The sequence below is a fragment of the Lithobates pipiens genome, unplaced genomic scaffold (assembly GCF_037356315.1).
Source record: "Lithobates pipiens isolate NorthernLeopardFrog02 unplaced genomic scaffold, aLitPip1_a1.2 Scaffold_23, whole genome shotgun sequence".
Classification (NCBI taxonomy): domain Eukaryota; kingdom Metazoa; phylum Chordata; class Amphibia; order Anura; family Ranidae; genus Lithobates; species Lithobates pipiens.
In genome coordinates, this window is record NW_027507785.1 from 316,759,272 (window position 1) to 316,774,230 (window position 14,959).

Genomic DNA, 14,959 nt, shown 5'->3' on the forward strand with positions numbered 1-14,959 from the left:
ATAATAATAATCATTATTATTATCATTAGTATTATTATTATTATCATTAGTATTATTTACAGTAGTAGTATTTCTGTGGCTGGTCGGTATTTTTATGGATACTTCTTGTGGTTTGTTGTCTTCTTATTGTTACTTTGTTATTATTATTATCAGACAAGGGATGATCTCCGCCCTTCTCCCCAGTCCTGGAGTGCGCGGCTATATTGAGTAGTACGGTAGGCGGCGGCTGGAGGGGGCAGAGAGCGATAGCGGAGGGGAGTCAGCGGCCGTATTCTCCGTAGTAGAGGCGCACTCGGGGCTCTGTCAGCCGGGAGGGAGCCGCTCGGAGAGGCGGACATGGCGGAGCGCCGGGCCTTCGCCCAGAAAATCAGCAGGTAACCGCGCCGCCCTCCCTCCCCCTTCCCTGGGGGACCCGTGACCTGTCCCCGGCCTCCTCTCTCCTCACCCCGGCCTGATAGCCCGCCTCTGTGCCTCTGTATGGAGCCTGAATCCCCCCAGACCTCCCCCACTCCCCGGGCTGTGTGCCGGGACAATGGAGGGGGCTGAGGGACTGACAGAGACCCCCAACCGGGACCCCGGGACTGATCAGGGCACCCCAGACCCCAATATAGTACAACCCATCACCCCCAGACCCCAATATACTACATCCCATCACCCCCAGACCCCAACATAGTACATCCCATCACCCCCAGACCCCAACATAGTACATCCCATCACCCCCAGACCCCAACATAGTACATCCCATCACCCCCAGACCACCCCAACATAGTACCGGTACATCCTATCACCCCAGACCCCAACATAGTACATCCCATCACCCCAGACCCCAACATAGTACATCCCATCACCCCCAGACCCCAACATAGTACATCCCATCACCCCCAGACCCCAACATAGTACATCCCATCACCCCCAGACCCCAACATAGTACATCCCATCACCCCCAGACCCCAACATAGTACATCCCATCACCCCCAGACCCCAACATAGTACATCCCATCACCCCCAGACCCCAATATAGTACATCCCATCACCCCCAGACCCCAACATAGTACATCCCATCACCCCCAGACCACCCCAACATAGTACCGGTACATCCCATCACCCCAGACCCCAACATAGTACATCCCATCACCCCCAGACCCCAACATAGTACATCCCATCACCCCCAAACCCCAACATAGTACATCCCATCACCCTCAAACCCCAACATAGTACATCCCATCACCCCCAATATAGTACATCCCATCACCCCCAGACCCCAACATAGTACATCCCATCACCCCAGACCCCAACATAGTACATCCCATCACCCCCAGACCCCAACATAGTACATCCCATCACCCCCAGACCCCAACATAGTACATCCCATCACCCCCAGACCCCAACATAGTACATCCCATCACCCCCAGACCCCAACATAGTACATCCCATCACCCCCAGACCCCAACATAGTACATCCCATCACCCCCAGACCCCAACATAGTACATCCCATCACCCCCAGACCCCAACATAGTATATCCCATCACCCCCAGACCCCAACATAGTACATCCCATCACCCCCAAACCCCAACATAGTACATCCCATCACCCCCAGACCCCAACATAGTACATCCCATCACCCCCAGACCCCAACATAGTACATCCCATCACCCCCAGACCCCAACATAGTACATCCCATCACCCCCAGACCCCAACATAGTACATCCCATCACCCCCAAACCCCAACCTAGTACATTCCATCACCCCAATATAGTACATCCGATCACCCCCAGACCCCAATATCGTACATTCCATCACCCCCAGACCTCAATATCGTACATCCCATCACCCCCAGACCCCAATATAGTACATCCCAGACCCCCATATAGTCCAACCCGTCACCCCAACATAGTACAACCCATCACCCCCATATAGTGCAACCCATAACCCCCAGACCCCAACATAGTAAAACCCATCACCCCAGACCCAAACATAGTACAACCCATCACCCCCCTATAGTCCAACCCGTCACACTAAACATAGTGCAACCCATCACCCCCAGACCCCAACATAGTACAACCCATCACCCCCCTATAGTCCAACCCGTCACACTAAACATAGTGCAACCCATCACCCCCAGACCCCAACATAGTACAACCCATCACCCCCCTATAGTCCAACCCGTCACACTAAACATAGTGCAACCCATCACCCCCAGACCCCAACATAGTACAACCCATCACCCCCATATAATCCAACCCATCACCTCAACATAGTGTAACCCATCACCCCCAGACCCCAATATAGTAAAACCCATCACCCCCAGACCCCAATATAGTACATCCCGTCACCCCCAGACCCCAATATAGTACATCCCGTCACCCCCAGTCCCCAATATAGTACATCCCGTCACCCCCAGACCCCAATATAGTACAACCCATCACCCCCAGACCCCAACATAGTCCAACCCATCACCCCCATATAGTCCAACCCGTCACCCCCAGACCACAACCCGCCACCCCCAGACCCCAACATAGTACAACCCATCACCCCCAGACCCCAACATAGTACATGCCATCACCCCCAGACCCCAACATAGTACAACCCATCACCCCCATATAGTCCAACCCATCCCCCCAGACCCCAACATGATAGATGCCATCACCCCCAGGCCCCAACATGGTACATGCCGTCACCCCCAGACCCCAGTATAGTACATCGCATTACCCCAATATAGTAAAACCCATCACCCCCAGACCCCAATGTAGTATACTATATGCCATGACCCCCACACCCCGATATAGTCCATTTCACCACACCCCAATATAGTACATGCCAATACCCCCATATAGTACAACCCATCACCCCACAGGCCCCAACATAGTGCAACCCATCACTCCTAGACCCCAACATAGTACATCTCACCACCTCAATCCCAAACATAGTACAACCCATCAGCCACAGACCCCCCAATATAATGCAACCCATCACCCTCAGACCCCAACATAGTAAACGCCATCACCCCCAGACCCCGATATAGTACAAGCCATCACCCCCAGACCCCAAACATAGTACATCCCATTACCCGTAGACCCCAATATAGTACAACCCATCACCCCTGATCCCAATATAGTGCATCCCATCACCCCCAGACCCCAATATAGTACATCCCATCACCCCAAGACCCCCATATAGTCCAACCCGTCACCCCTACATGGTACAACTCACCACCCCCAGACCCCAATATAGTACAACCCATCACCCCCATCCCCAACAAAGTACAACCCAAGACTCCAACATGGTACAGCTCATTACCCCGAACATAGTACAGCCCATCACCCCCAGACCCCAATATAGTACAACCCATCACCCCCAGACCCCAATATAGTACAACCCATCACCCCCAGACCCCAATATAGTACAACCCATCACCCCCAGACCCCAATATAGTACAACCCATCACCCCCAGACCCCAATATAGTAGGAACCCAACATAGTACATCCCATCACCCCCATATAGTACAACCCATTACCCCCAGACCTCGGTGGACAACGCTTGTGTAATTTGTAAAATGGTCACTTGTAGCCAGCATTAGAAGCCGATGTGGCAGGGTGACAACGCAGGAGAACAATTAAGAGTTGGCTACATAGTGTGGCCCCCCTATAACAGGAAGTTCTCTGAGCAAGGACCTGAACCATGCCTGTGTACAGGGCCAGGACAAGGGGTGGACAAGAAGAGGTGGCTGCCCCGGGTGCGGTGTGTATGGTAGGAATAAAAGCGACGTATGTTCCTTCTACTATAAGGCTGACAGGAGTAGTGACAGTGGCATCACTACTACTGTCAGCCCAGGGCTGGAAGAAGCAAGTAGTGAAGGAGAGAGCTGGGAGGAGGTGTGGGCTGTGCTCTCTCCCCCTCCCCATCTCCTCGTAGGCTCGCACATAATGAAGCGGAGGGGGGGCATCGCAATTGGCCATCTTTGCACCGGATGATCTTTTCCCTGCACTATGTGTATAATACGTGTTGAAATGACCACTTAGTCTGCATGGGAAGGCAGTGTGACAACGCAAAGAACAACTGGGAGATTGCAACAGAGGGTTGTCACCCTGTAATAGGAAGCGTGTGAAAAAGGACCTTCCAAACTCCCCTGGTAACAAACACTCCCATGTGTGTGCCCTTGCCATGCACCCCGAGCTTTGCTCTCCCACAGGCGCACCTGGGCATGCTGGGTAGAGGGAGAGGGAGCCCGGCAGACTTCTTGTTGACCTGAAAGTGATGTGTAAAATGCCATCTCTGGGTCCTTGTGTCGGGTTCCCCGGCTTGTATGGCTGGGGAAGAATCGAATGCAGTGTGATCTGCACTGCATCAAATTCATTGGAGGACAGGTGAGACATCGGGGATCTTTTAGACTGCTGGTGTCTCATTTAAAGATTACCTGTCACCACTGAATGATCACATAGGACTTTTTGTCTCCTATATGATGGGGAAAAAACATTTTTTATTGTAAAAGAAAAGGCGTTGGGGGGGGTACCTAAATGTGGAAACGTTGATTGTGCTACACGTTGCATATCACTGCGCACACCGGAGTGAGAGCGATAATTGTAGCACCAGAGCTCCCGGGTAACTCTAAACTGATGACCTTAAAGTGTCTCCTATGGGAAGGTTTGATATGTTGGGTATCTTATTTACTTGTATCGTATTAACGTCCCGTTGTAACTTCCTTCCCCTGAAGAAGAGAGCCAATACCGTAAACTTGAAACGCGTTGGTATCTCTGTTGCTTAGACCATATTTCCAACGACCAATGGTGGTTGTCAACTGTTTGTTATTTTATTGCATACATCTGTTCCTGCATCCAGCATATACAATTGTATGTAATGTATCTTTTTTTTAACTTTGATCTAATAAAATGTATATATTTTTGTACTTCTCTGTGATCGTTTAGTTGTTCGCTGTCCCTTAAAAGTCCCACTTAGGGATGTGGGTCAGTGTAACTCTCTGTTTATGTGACCATTTAGCACTTTCTATTTATTTATCTTATTTACTTGGCTCAACCTTCTCCTTTTATATTTTTACCAAAAAATAAAAATGGGTAGTTTATTGCGTTTTGTGTGCCCTAAAATTACCTTTTTTTTTTTACAGAAATGTTGTGTTTTCTAGACCTTTACACAAATAGCATGCAACCTAAAAAAAAAATTGTAACTGCCACTATTTTATTCTCTAGGGTGCCTGCTTTCAGAAAATATAAAATGTTTTGGGGGTTTATGCAAACCTCGGGGCCCAAATGATTTGTTTAAACGTGTTCAAAATGCGCAAAGATCTCCTCCATGGCCCTGAGGAAGGAATTCACCCCGAAATTCCCCCGAAACGCGCCGGGCTATAGGAGAAGTGTTTCTCTCATACTATATGTATAGTATGTACTGTTTTATGTATAGTGTTTTTTATTTTTTTTCACACCATCACACTTTTTAAATCATAAAATAATAAAAAATGTTATGTTTAAAAACACTGTGTTTTCAAAAGTTCGCCCTTAAAGTCCCATAGTACTGGGGAGTGGCGGGGGGGGGGGGGGCGGTACTTTTTTTCTTTAACCAGTTCCCGTCTGGCGCACACGTCGATTTACATCGGCAGAATGGCACGGGCAGGTATATTGGCGTACAGCTACGTCCATTTTTAAATGCCGCCCTGCCATCGCGTGCGCGCCATCGGCGGCGCGCTCGCGGGGCGGTCGGGACCCCCGTGAGTCCGGTCGCGGGTCCCCTGGACTCGATTGCTGCGGGGATACCCGCGATCATCTCACGGGGCGGCCGTTGTAAACAGCATCTCCCCGTTCTGCCTAGCAACAAGTGACGCTGATCTCTGCTCCATGTGATTGGAGCAGAGATAAGTGTTCACTAACACAAAAGCCAGCCACCCCCCACAGTTAGTAACACGCCCCTAGGAACACTTAACCCCTTCGCTGCCACCCACTGGTTAACCCCTTCACTGCCACCCACTGGTTAACCCCTTCACTGCCACCCACTGGTTAACCCCTTCACTGCCAGTGTCATTTACACAGGGATCACTGCATTTGTATAGCACTGATTGCTGTATAAATGACAAAAAATCTCAAAAATGTGTCAAAAATGTCCGATGTGTCCGCCATAATGTCGCAGTCACATTGAAAATCGCTGATCGCCGCCATTACTAGTAAAAAAAAAAAAATTATTAATAAAAATGCCATAAAACTATCCCCTATTTTGTAAACGCTATAACTTTTGCGCAAACCAATCAATAATCGCTTATTGCCATTTTACCAAAAATATGTAGAATAATACGTCTCGGCCTAAACTGAGGGAAAAAAATGTTTTCTTTATATATTTTTGGGGGATATTTATTATAGCAAAAAGTAAAAAATTATTATTTTTGTTTATAGCGCAAAAAATAAAAACTGCAGAGGTGATCAAATACCACCAAAAGAAAGCTCTATTTGTGGGGAAAAAAGACGTCAATTTTGTTTGGGAGGCACGTCGCACGACCCGCACAATTGTCAGTTAAAGCAACGCAGTACCGAATCGCAAAAAGTGGTCTGGTCTTAAGCCAGCAAAATGGTCCAGTCTGAAAGTGGTTAACTGTACAATATATTGGGATGTTGGCAACAAAACAAAGATTTTTTTTTTCCATTCTCCATAGTGGTTCTCTTTCTATAACTCAATAGCATGTAACCTAAAAAAATTGGAACTACTGCTATTTTATTCTCTAGGGTGCCTGCTTTCAGAAAATATAAAATGTTTCGGGGGTTTATGCAATCCTCAGGGCCCAAATGATTTGTTTAAACGTGTGCAAAATGCGCAAAAATCCCTCTGGCAGTGAAAAGGGTTAAGAGTAAGACAACCCTTTACCTTGAATAGGCTGCCAATGCTCGCTGGCCTGGCAACATTGGGTCCCTTTTCATGTAGCTCACCACAACGCGCTCGGGCTGGGTTCACGTATGTGTGAATTGGATGTGGTTTTCCTCGCATGCAATTCGCATGACATGAGAGTGCGGCTGGCTCTCAATGGAGCCGGTTCACAAAGGTCCGGGGTGGCCACGGTCCGCAGTCCAAAAGGGTCCTGTACGTCTTTTGGGTCCGGCTCAGGTGTGGATTCGGTCCTGATTCGCACCTGAACTGGTGAACCGGACCCCCTGCTGGGAACTGCGGCCGCACATATGTGAACCCGGCCTACCGCCGCACTTACAGGTGTGTTGTCTTTGTAAAAACGAATTGCATTGCAAATATGTTAATGAGCTCCCAGGCTTCGCGCGACTTTGATGCAACTTTGCATCCTCTGGCACTCAAGTCACTTCAAGCTAGTGTTTCAAAGTCGTTGCAACTTTAAGTTGCATAAAACCGAACGGATCCCATTGAAATTAATGGGAATGCGACTTGTGTCCAAAGTCACACAACAAGTCGCACTAGTGTCAACGAAACCTAAAAGTGGTTCTAACCCCCCCCCCCCCCCCCCCAACACACTTTTTTTTTTTTTTTTAAGCTTGTTGCATTCTTTGCATTAACCACCCACATGCCGACCGGTTCCTGTAGATATAAGTCGGTAGAATGGCACAGCTGGGCAAAGTAACGTGCCCGTACGTTACTTTGAATTTCCCACCGTGTGCGCGCCCGACGTGAGCTCCGTGACCATACCCGCGGACTCTATGTCTGCGGGAATACCCGTGATCGTGTCACAGAGCTGAAGAACAGGGAGATGCCAATATAAACGCAGCATTTCCCCGTTCTGCCTGGCGACAGGACACCGATCGTCTGCTCCCTGTCAGCGATCAGTGTCGTTTCACTGCTAGCCCACCCCCCCAGACAGTTAGAAACCCTCCCCAGGACACACTTCACCCCTTGATCACCCCCCCCCCCCCAAGTGTTAACCCCTTCACTGCCAGTGACATTTTTAGAGTAATCAATGCAATTTTATAGCACTGATCGCTGTATTGATGCCAATGGTCCCAAAAGTGTGTCAAAATTGTCCGATGTGTCCGCCATAATGTCGCAGTCATGATAAAGTTGCTGAACACCACCATTACTAGTGAAAAAAAACTTAATACAAACGCCATAAATGTATCCCCTATTTTGTAGACGCTATAACTTTTGCGCAAACCAATCAACACTTATTGCGATTTTTTTTTTTTTAAACCAATCAATAACCACTTATTGTGATTTTAGATTTTTTTTTTTTGATTTATTTATTTTTACCAAAAATATGTGGAAGAATACGTATCGGCCTAAATTGAGGGAAAAAAAATGTTTTTTTTATATATATTTTTTGGGGATATTTATTATTGCAAAAAGTAAAAAATGTGTTTTTTTTCAAAATTGGCGCACTTTTTTGTTTATAGCGCAAAAAATAAAATATGCAGAGGTGATCAAATACCACCAAAAGAAAGCTCTATATGTGGGGAAAAAAAAGGAAGTCAGTTTTGTTTGGGCACAACATCGCACGACCGCGCAATTGTCAGTTAAAGCAACGTAGTGCCGAATCGCAAAAAGTGCTCTCGTCAGGAAAGGGGTAAATCCTTCCGGGGGCTGAAGTAGTTAAAGGGGTTGCAAAGCTTCAGTTTTTTTTTTTTTAAATAACAAATATGTCATACTTCCCTCCTCTGTGCAGTTGTTTTTGCACATAGTGGCCCCGATCCTCCTCTTGTGGGGTCCCCCAGTGGTGCTAGTAGCTCCTCCCCTAAACACTTCCTTGGCTCCTGTCACCGCTGCAGTGCCGCTCCTCTCACTTCCTGGTCTCACAGGAGATATTGAGAGCAGAGGGAGCCATAGGCTCCTGCTGCTGCCAGCCAAACGTCTGGGAGGAGGGGGAGAGGGCGTGGCTTACTGGTGCTGTGTGTGTGTGTGTGTGTGTGTGTGTCTATGGATGCACACAGCCCAAAACAGGCATATGACTGCATGGGCATCCCCTTAGCACACAGCATCCAACAGAAGAAGGAGCAGATGACACAAGCGGGGAACCGCCAAAGAAGAGGTAGGGGACCCCTCTGTGCTAAACGGCTGCACAGAGCAGGTAAAAATAAAGTTTTTATAAAAAAAAAAAAAAAAGTCTTTACTTTACTATAACTTTGAGAAAAACTGATCTAAAGTCCAGTTCCTCAGAATAATTTGTTGCAAAAAGTATTGAGCAGGATTCTCTGTGTATACCCGCACTTCCCGATTCCTCTACCCGTATTGCTCTCGGTACCTCATTTGTGGCATGGTTGTCTGATTTGAGTTCTAGGAATGTTTTCGCATTGTTGGGATGTGAATCACCCGGAAATAGGTGGGATCACCACATTAGATTTTACATACAATGTCTCACAAAAGTAAGTACACCCCTCACATTTTTGTAAATATTTTCATGTGACAACACTGAAGAAATGACACTTTGCTACAATGTAAAGTAGTGAGTGTACAGCTTGTATAACGGTGTCAATTTGTTGTCCCCTCAAAATAACTCAACACACAGCCATTAAAAAAGAAGTCCAGCCTGAGCTCATTTGGTTGGGATTTTTCCTATGGGTCACAGGACTTCAAGTCATTTTTGCACTCCTGTGACCCCTTTTTAGCAGAGATCAGGCTAAAGTCCGCTCCCTGCTGACGTCACAGAAATCAGTCCAGGCACCGCGTCATCCCGACAGTGGGAGTCTGGATCCACCATCTCAGCCTCTGAGCGAGCCACTAAGAGCCTGAGATGGCCGCTCCCCACTCCTTCACAGCCCAGCACTCCAGTGAGCGTGGGGGGGGGGGGGGGGAGCAAAGAGCTGCTGATTTACAGTCTACAGGTCTCTGCTCGGGGAGATGAGAGAACCGAGCCATCGGGGATGTTCGATCGCTCGGCTCTCAGTGCAGAGGCGATGGGGAATGGATGCAGCATCGGACTGATGCTGCATCCACCTAGATAAGTATAATGGAGGAAAAATCCCCAAACCCATACTTCTCTTTTCATTTCTAAACCACTGGCAACAAAAGTGAGTACATCCCTAAGTGAAAATGTCCAAATTGTGCCCAATTAGCCATTTTCCCTCCCTGGTGTCATGTGACTCGTCGGGTTACAAGGTCTCAGGTGTGAATGGGGAGCAGGTGTGTTGAATTGGTTTTATTGCTCTCACTCATACTGGTCACTGGAAGTACAACATGGCACCTCATGGCAAAGAATTCTCTGAGGATCTGAAAAAAAGAATTGCTGCTCTACATAAAGATGGCCTAGGCTATAAGAAGATTGCCAAGACCCTGTAACTGAGCTGCAGCACGGTGGCCAAGACCATACAGCGGTTTACCAGGACAAGTTCCACTCAGAACAGGCCTCGCCATGGTCGACCAAAGAAGTTGAGTGCACGTGCTCAGCGTCATATCCAGAGGTTGTCTTTGGGAAATAGACATATGAGTGCTGCCAGCATTGCTGCAGAGGTTGAAGGGGTGGGGGGGGGTCAGCCTGTCAGTTCTCAGACCATACGCCGCACACTGCATCAAATTGGTCTGCATGGCTGTCGTCCCAGAAGGAAGCCTCTTCTAAAGATGATCCACAAGAAAGCCCGCAAACAGTTTGCTGAAGACAAGCAGACTAAGGACATGGATTATTGGAACCATGTCCTGTGGTCTAATGAGACCAAGATAAACTTATTTGGTTCAGATGGTGTGAAGCGTGTGTGGTGGCAACCAGGTGAGGAGGACAAAGACAAGTGTGTCTTGCCTACAGTCAAGCATGGTGGTGGGAGATTCCTGGTCTGGGGCTGCATGAGTGCTGCCGGCACTGGGGAGCTTCACATCATTGAGGGGGCCACCATGAATGCCAACATGTAACTGTGACATACTGAAGCAGAGCATGATCCCCTCCCTTCAGAGACTGGGCCGCAGGGCAGTATTCCAACATAGCGACCCCAATCACACCTCCAAGATGACTACTGCCTTGCTAAAGAAGCTGAGGGTAAAGGTGATGGACTGGCCATGCATGTCTCCAGACCTAAACCCTATTGAGCATCTGTGGGACATCCTCAAACAGAAGGTGGAAGAGCACAAGGTCTCCAACATCCACCAGCTCTGTGATGTCATCATGGAGGAGGGGAAGAGGACTCCAGTGACAACCTGTGAAGCTCTGGTGACCTCCATGCCCAGGAGGGTTAAGGCAGTGCTGGAAAATAATGGTGGCCACACAAAATATTGACACTTTGGGCCCAATTTGGACATTTTCACTTAGGGGGTGTACTCACTTTTGTTGCCAGCGGTTTAGACATTAATGGCTGTGTGTTGAGTTATTTTGAGGGGACAACAAATTTACACTGTTATACAAGCTGTACACTCACTACTTTACATTGTAGACAAGTGTCATTTCTTCAGTGTTGTCACATGAAAAGATAGAATAAAATATTTACGAAAACGTGAGGGGTGTACTTACTTTTGTGAGATACTGTATAAGTGATTCAATGGATACATAAAAAAGGCAAAAAAATACCTCCGCTAAAAATTAAATGAAATTACCAGTACAGAATAACCCCTCCCAGCTGCAGCTCTAAAAATGTGAGATCTGCACAATACAGGATATAGTAACGGAAAAAAGATGCGCTAAATTATATATCTGATATTATATGTAACCCCCATTAATCGTGTATAAATAAATAAAAAAAACAATACATAATATGAATTCATAGATAATAAAAATAAATAAATATAAAAAAGTCCAATGAAGTCCAAATGAGTAAGAAGTGACTTAAAATTATGAGTGCACAAACACCACCAATGCGTGATCCACCACCACATAGATGCCACGCTTACAAGAAGGCAAGCTTTGTTAAAGCCTGTATAGTAGATATCAACCCAGCAACGACACCTCCGCAGACCACCTTGGTATGGTCTATGTAGCAAGAGACCTTCCGAATGCCAAATCTATCAATATATAATTTATATATAATGTGTGTGAAATTAAAAAATATATATATATTTTTTGTATATTGTCTCATACTGTTGTGGACTCTTTCCTGGGTCGTTTGGGATGTGGCTGTAGTCCATTGTTCTATTGTGTCTGTCTGCCTTGGGAGAAAACTATTATGGGATGTGTATTTGCTGTGAGGAGGAAGGGGGGAATTCCTCCCAACAGCTCTCCCTGCTGATTGCACAGTCTACCCCACCCTGATTGGAGGGGGGGGGGGGGGGGGATTGTTCCGAGTGTTACCTCTGTATGCCTGTGTTTCAATAAACAGTTGATGTTCAGCAGCCAAAACGAGTACTGCCTAGTTTGTGGTTGCAAGCAGTTGGAATATCTGATATCTATATTCAGACTGGAAGGAAGCTGTATATGAGCAAAGCACTCAAGCGGAGTGTGGGATGTTTCGTTACAGAAGTATACCCAATAAAATGAATGGGCTGCCCTATAAAGTGACACGCGGGTACGCGCGCATGCTCTGTCGCACCTGGAAGATGTGAACGGGGGCCTAATTTAAAAAGAATGTGCCCCAGGTCTTCTTCATATTCAGCTGCCTTGAAACGTAACCACTTGGATACTGGGCACTTTTCACCCCCTAGCACAAAAATTTAAAAACACAGAGGTGATCAAATACCACCAAAAGAAAGCTCTATTTGTTGGAAAAAATAAGGACACAAATTTCGTTTGGGTACAGCAATGCATGATTGCGCAATTGTCCGTTAAAGCGATGCAGTGCCAAATTGTAAAAAGTGCTCTGCTCAGGAAGGGGGTAAAATCTTCTGGGGCCGAAGTGGTTAAAGAGCAACTGTCATCGCTGTCCCGCATCGACTCGTCCTCTGACCCGCTGTTGACTCACCGACAGTCTCATTCACTTTAACCACTTGCCTACAGGGCACTTAAAGTGGGGTGCCCCCTAAAAAAAAAAAAATAATAATTAAAAGTCAACAGCCATAAATACTGCAGCTGCTGACTTTTAATAATCGGACACTTACCTGTCCCAGGGTCCAGCGACGCAGGGGAACGAAGCCCCCCCCCCCCCCCCCTCGTTCCCCGCTCCGCTTGTGAATTTTGGGCATCCCCTGCAACAAAAATGGCATTCTTTTGGTGAGATACTCCCAATAGGAAATCGCATCTCAAGGGATGCAGACCCAGCAATTTTCCTCATTAGAACCTTACAGGTGCAGCAGCTAATTATAAAGTCACATCCTTTCACCATCATTTTGCACGTGGACGCAGACAAACGGCGATTTCTTCGGAATAAGAAAAAGTAGGAGTCTGCCACAAAATTTGTTACAATCCCTGTAATGTCCAGAGATCACCCAGAGGGGAATGTTTTTTTTCTTATGATATACAGAACGCCCCCCAGAAATGTAATTTGATGTAATGTAAGAAGAAAACATTCCCCTCTGGGAGATCTCTGTACATTGCAGGGATTGTAACAAACTTTGTGTCAGACTCCTACCTTTTGTTATTCTGAAGAAATCCCTGGGTGTTGGCATCCATGTGCAAAATGATGGTGAATGGAAGTGACTTTATAAATTAGCTGCTGCACCTGTAAGGTTCTAATGAGGAGTCTGCATTGCTTTACGATTGGGAGTATCTCAACAAAAATGACCATTTCGTTGCAGGGGATGCCCAAAACCTGACTTGTATCTTAGTGCATACTTCTGGGAAAATCAGTGAGCCAATCACAGAAGCAGGAAATTTACATAAAAGTGGAGTTACTCTTTGTGCCGGGTTCACACAGGGGTGACCCGACACGCGACTTTGTCAGATAAGTCGCGCTCCATTCAGTACAATGGAACCGTTCTAATAGGAGCGACTCAAGTCTTTCCGACTTGGAGAAAGTTTCCTGTACTACTTTGAGGCGACTTGGGAGCGGCTTGCATTGACTTTTATGCAGAAGTCGTTTTTTGCAAGCTGCGCTGAAGTTGCGCTGTACGGAGCGGCTTCGGAGTCGAGCGACTTTGAAGCCGCCTCCTGTGTGAACCGGCACAATCTTGTAGAATAGCTTCGCCGGTAATACAGAATATTTCAAAGCTTCCCTTGCCGGGGGAGGGATGCAGATAATTACCGGGACCCGTCACCGCTCTGATCTCCTCTAATTTACAATGTGTGACATGAAGAGTCCTCGGCCTGTAATTATCCCCCCCCCCCCCCCCCCCCCCCCGTCTTTGGTGACTCTCTATTCATGTGACCGGGACTTTTCTTTTTATAAACCCAAAAATAGGAAGTTCCTTCCATCGTCTCATTATTCCCGCACAACGTCTCATGCAAGGGGGGGGGGGGAGTACGACATTGTTATATCTATTCAGATTACAGGGGGCACGCTTTTGCACGTTTTTTTTTTTTTTTTTTTTTTTTTTTTATTGCGTAATGCGGTATGGTTTTCCTGTGGTACACCGGGGTGTTCCTACCACCGGAAACCACATAGATTGCCAACTCAGAACTCTGATTGAAAGCTAAACTCAGAGGGGAAAGATGAAATCCTCACTTGCTGCCCCTGTACTGCAAGGGTTAAAGAGGGATTTCACTGTGAAAAAAATTATTAAAAGCCAGCAGATACAAATACTGCAGCTGCTGACCTTTAATAAATGGACACTTACCTTTCCTGGGGTCCAGCGATGTCGGCAGCCGAGGGCCGATAGATCTCTCGGCTGCTGCTGCCGCCATTCTAGGTGAGGGAATCAGGAAGTGAAGCGAATCGGCTTCACTTCCAGGTTCCCTACTGCGCATGCGCGAGTCGCGCAGCGCAATAGGAATTGTCCGCGCTGTCACTGGGACCCGTGTGTGTCCCAGCAGACAGCGCGGTGGGACAGGAAGAGGCATAGACTCCCACGGGAGTCTATGCCCGGAAGTGGGTGCAAATACCTGTCTTAGACAGGTATCTGCCCCCCCCCTCCCCCCTGAAAGGTGCCAATTGTCACACCGGAGGGGGGGAGGGTTCCGATGAGTGGAAGTTCCACTTTAGGGTGGAGCCCCGCTTTAACCACTTGACCTCCGGAAGATTTAACCCCCCCCCCCCACCCATGACTAGGCCATTTTTTGAGATACG

General features: G+C 47.4%; 1 protein-coding gene across 7 annotated transcripts in view; it reads left to right on the forward strand.

The window, feature by feature from the left end:
- Positions 1-227: 227 nt before the first annotated feature.
- The window catches only part of DOCK7 (dedicator of cytokinesis 7), a 307,570-nt gene continuing 292,838 nt past the window's right edge, over positions 228-14,959 (forward strand). For all 7 annotated transcript variants that reach the window (XM_077450575.1, XM_077450569.1, XM_077450571.1 and 4 more), the window contains exon 1: positions 228-374. In XM_077450575.1, the coding sequence (XP_077306701.1) occupies positions 337-374 (38 nt within the window). In that variant the 5' untranslated portion in view covers positions 228-336. The remainder of the gene's footprint in view (positions 375-14,959) is intronic.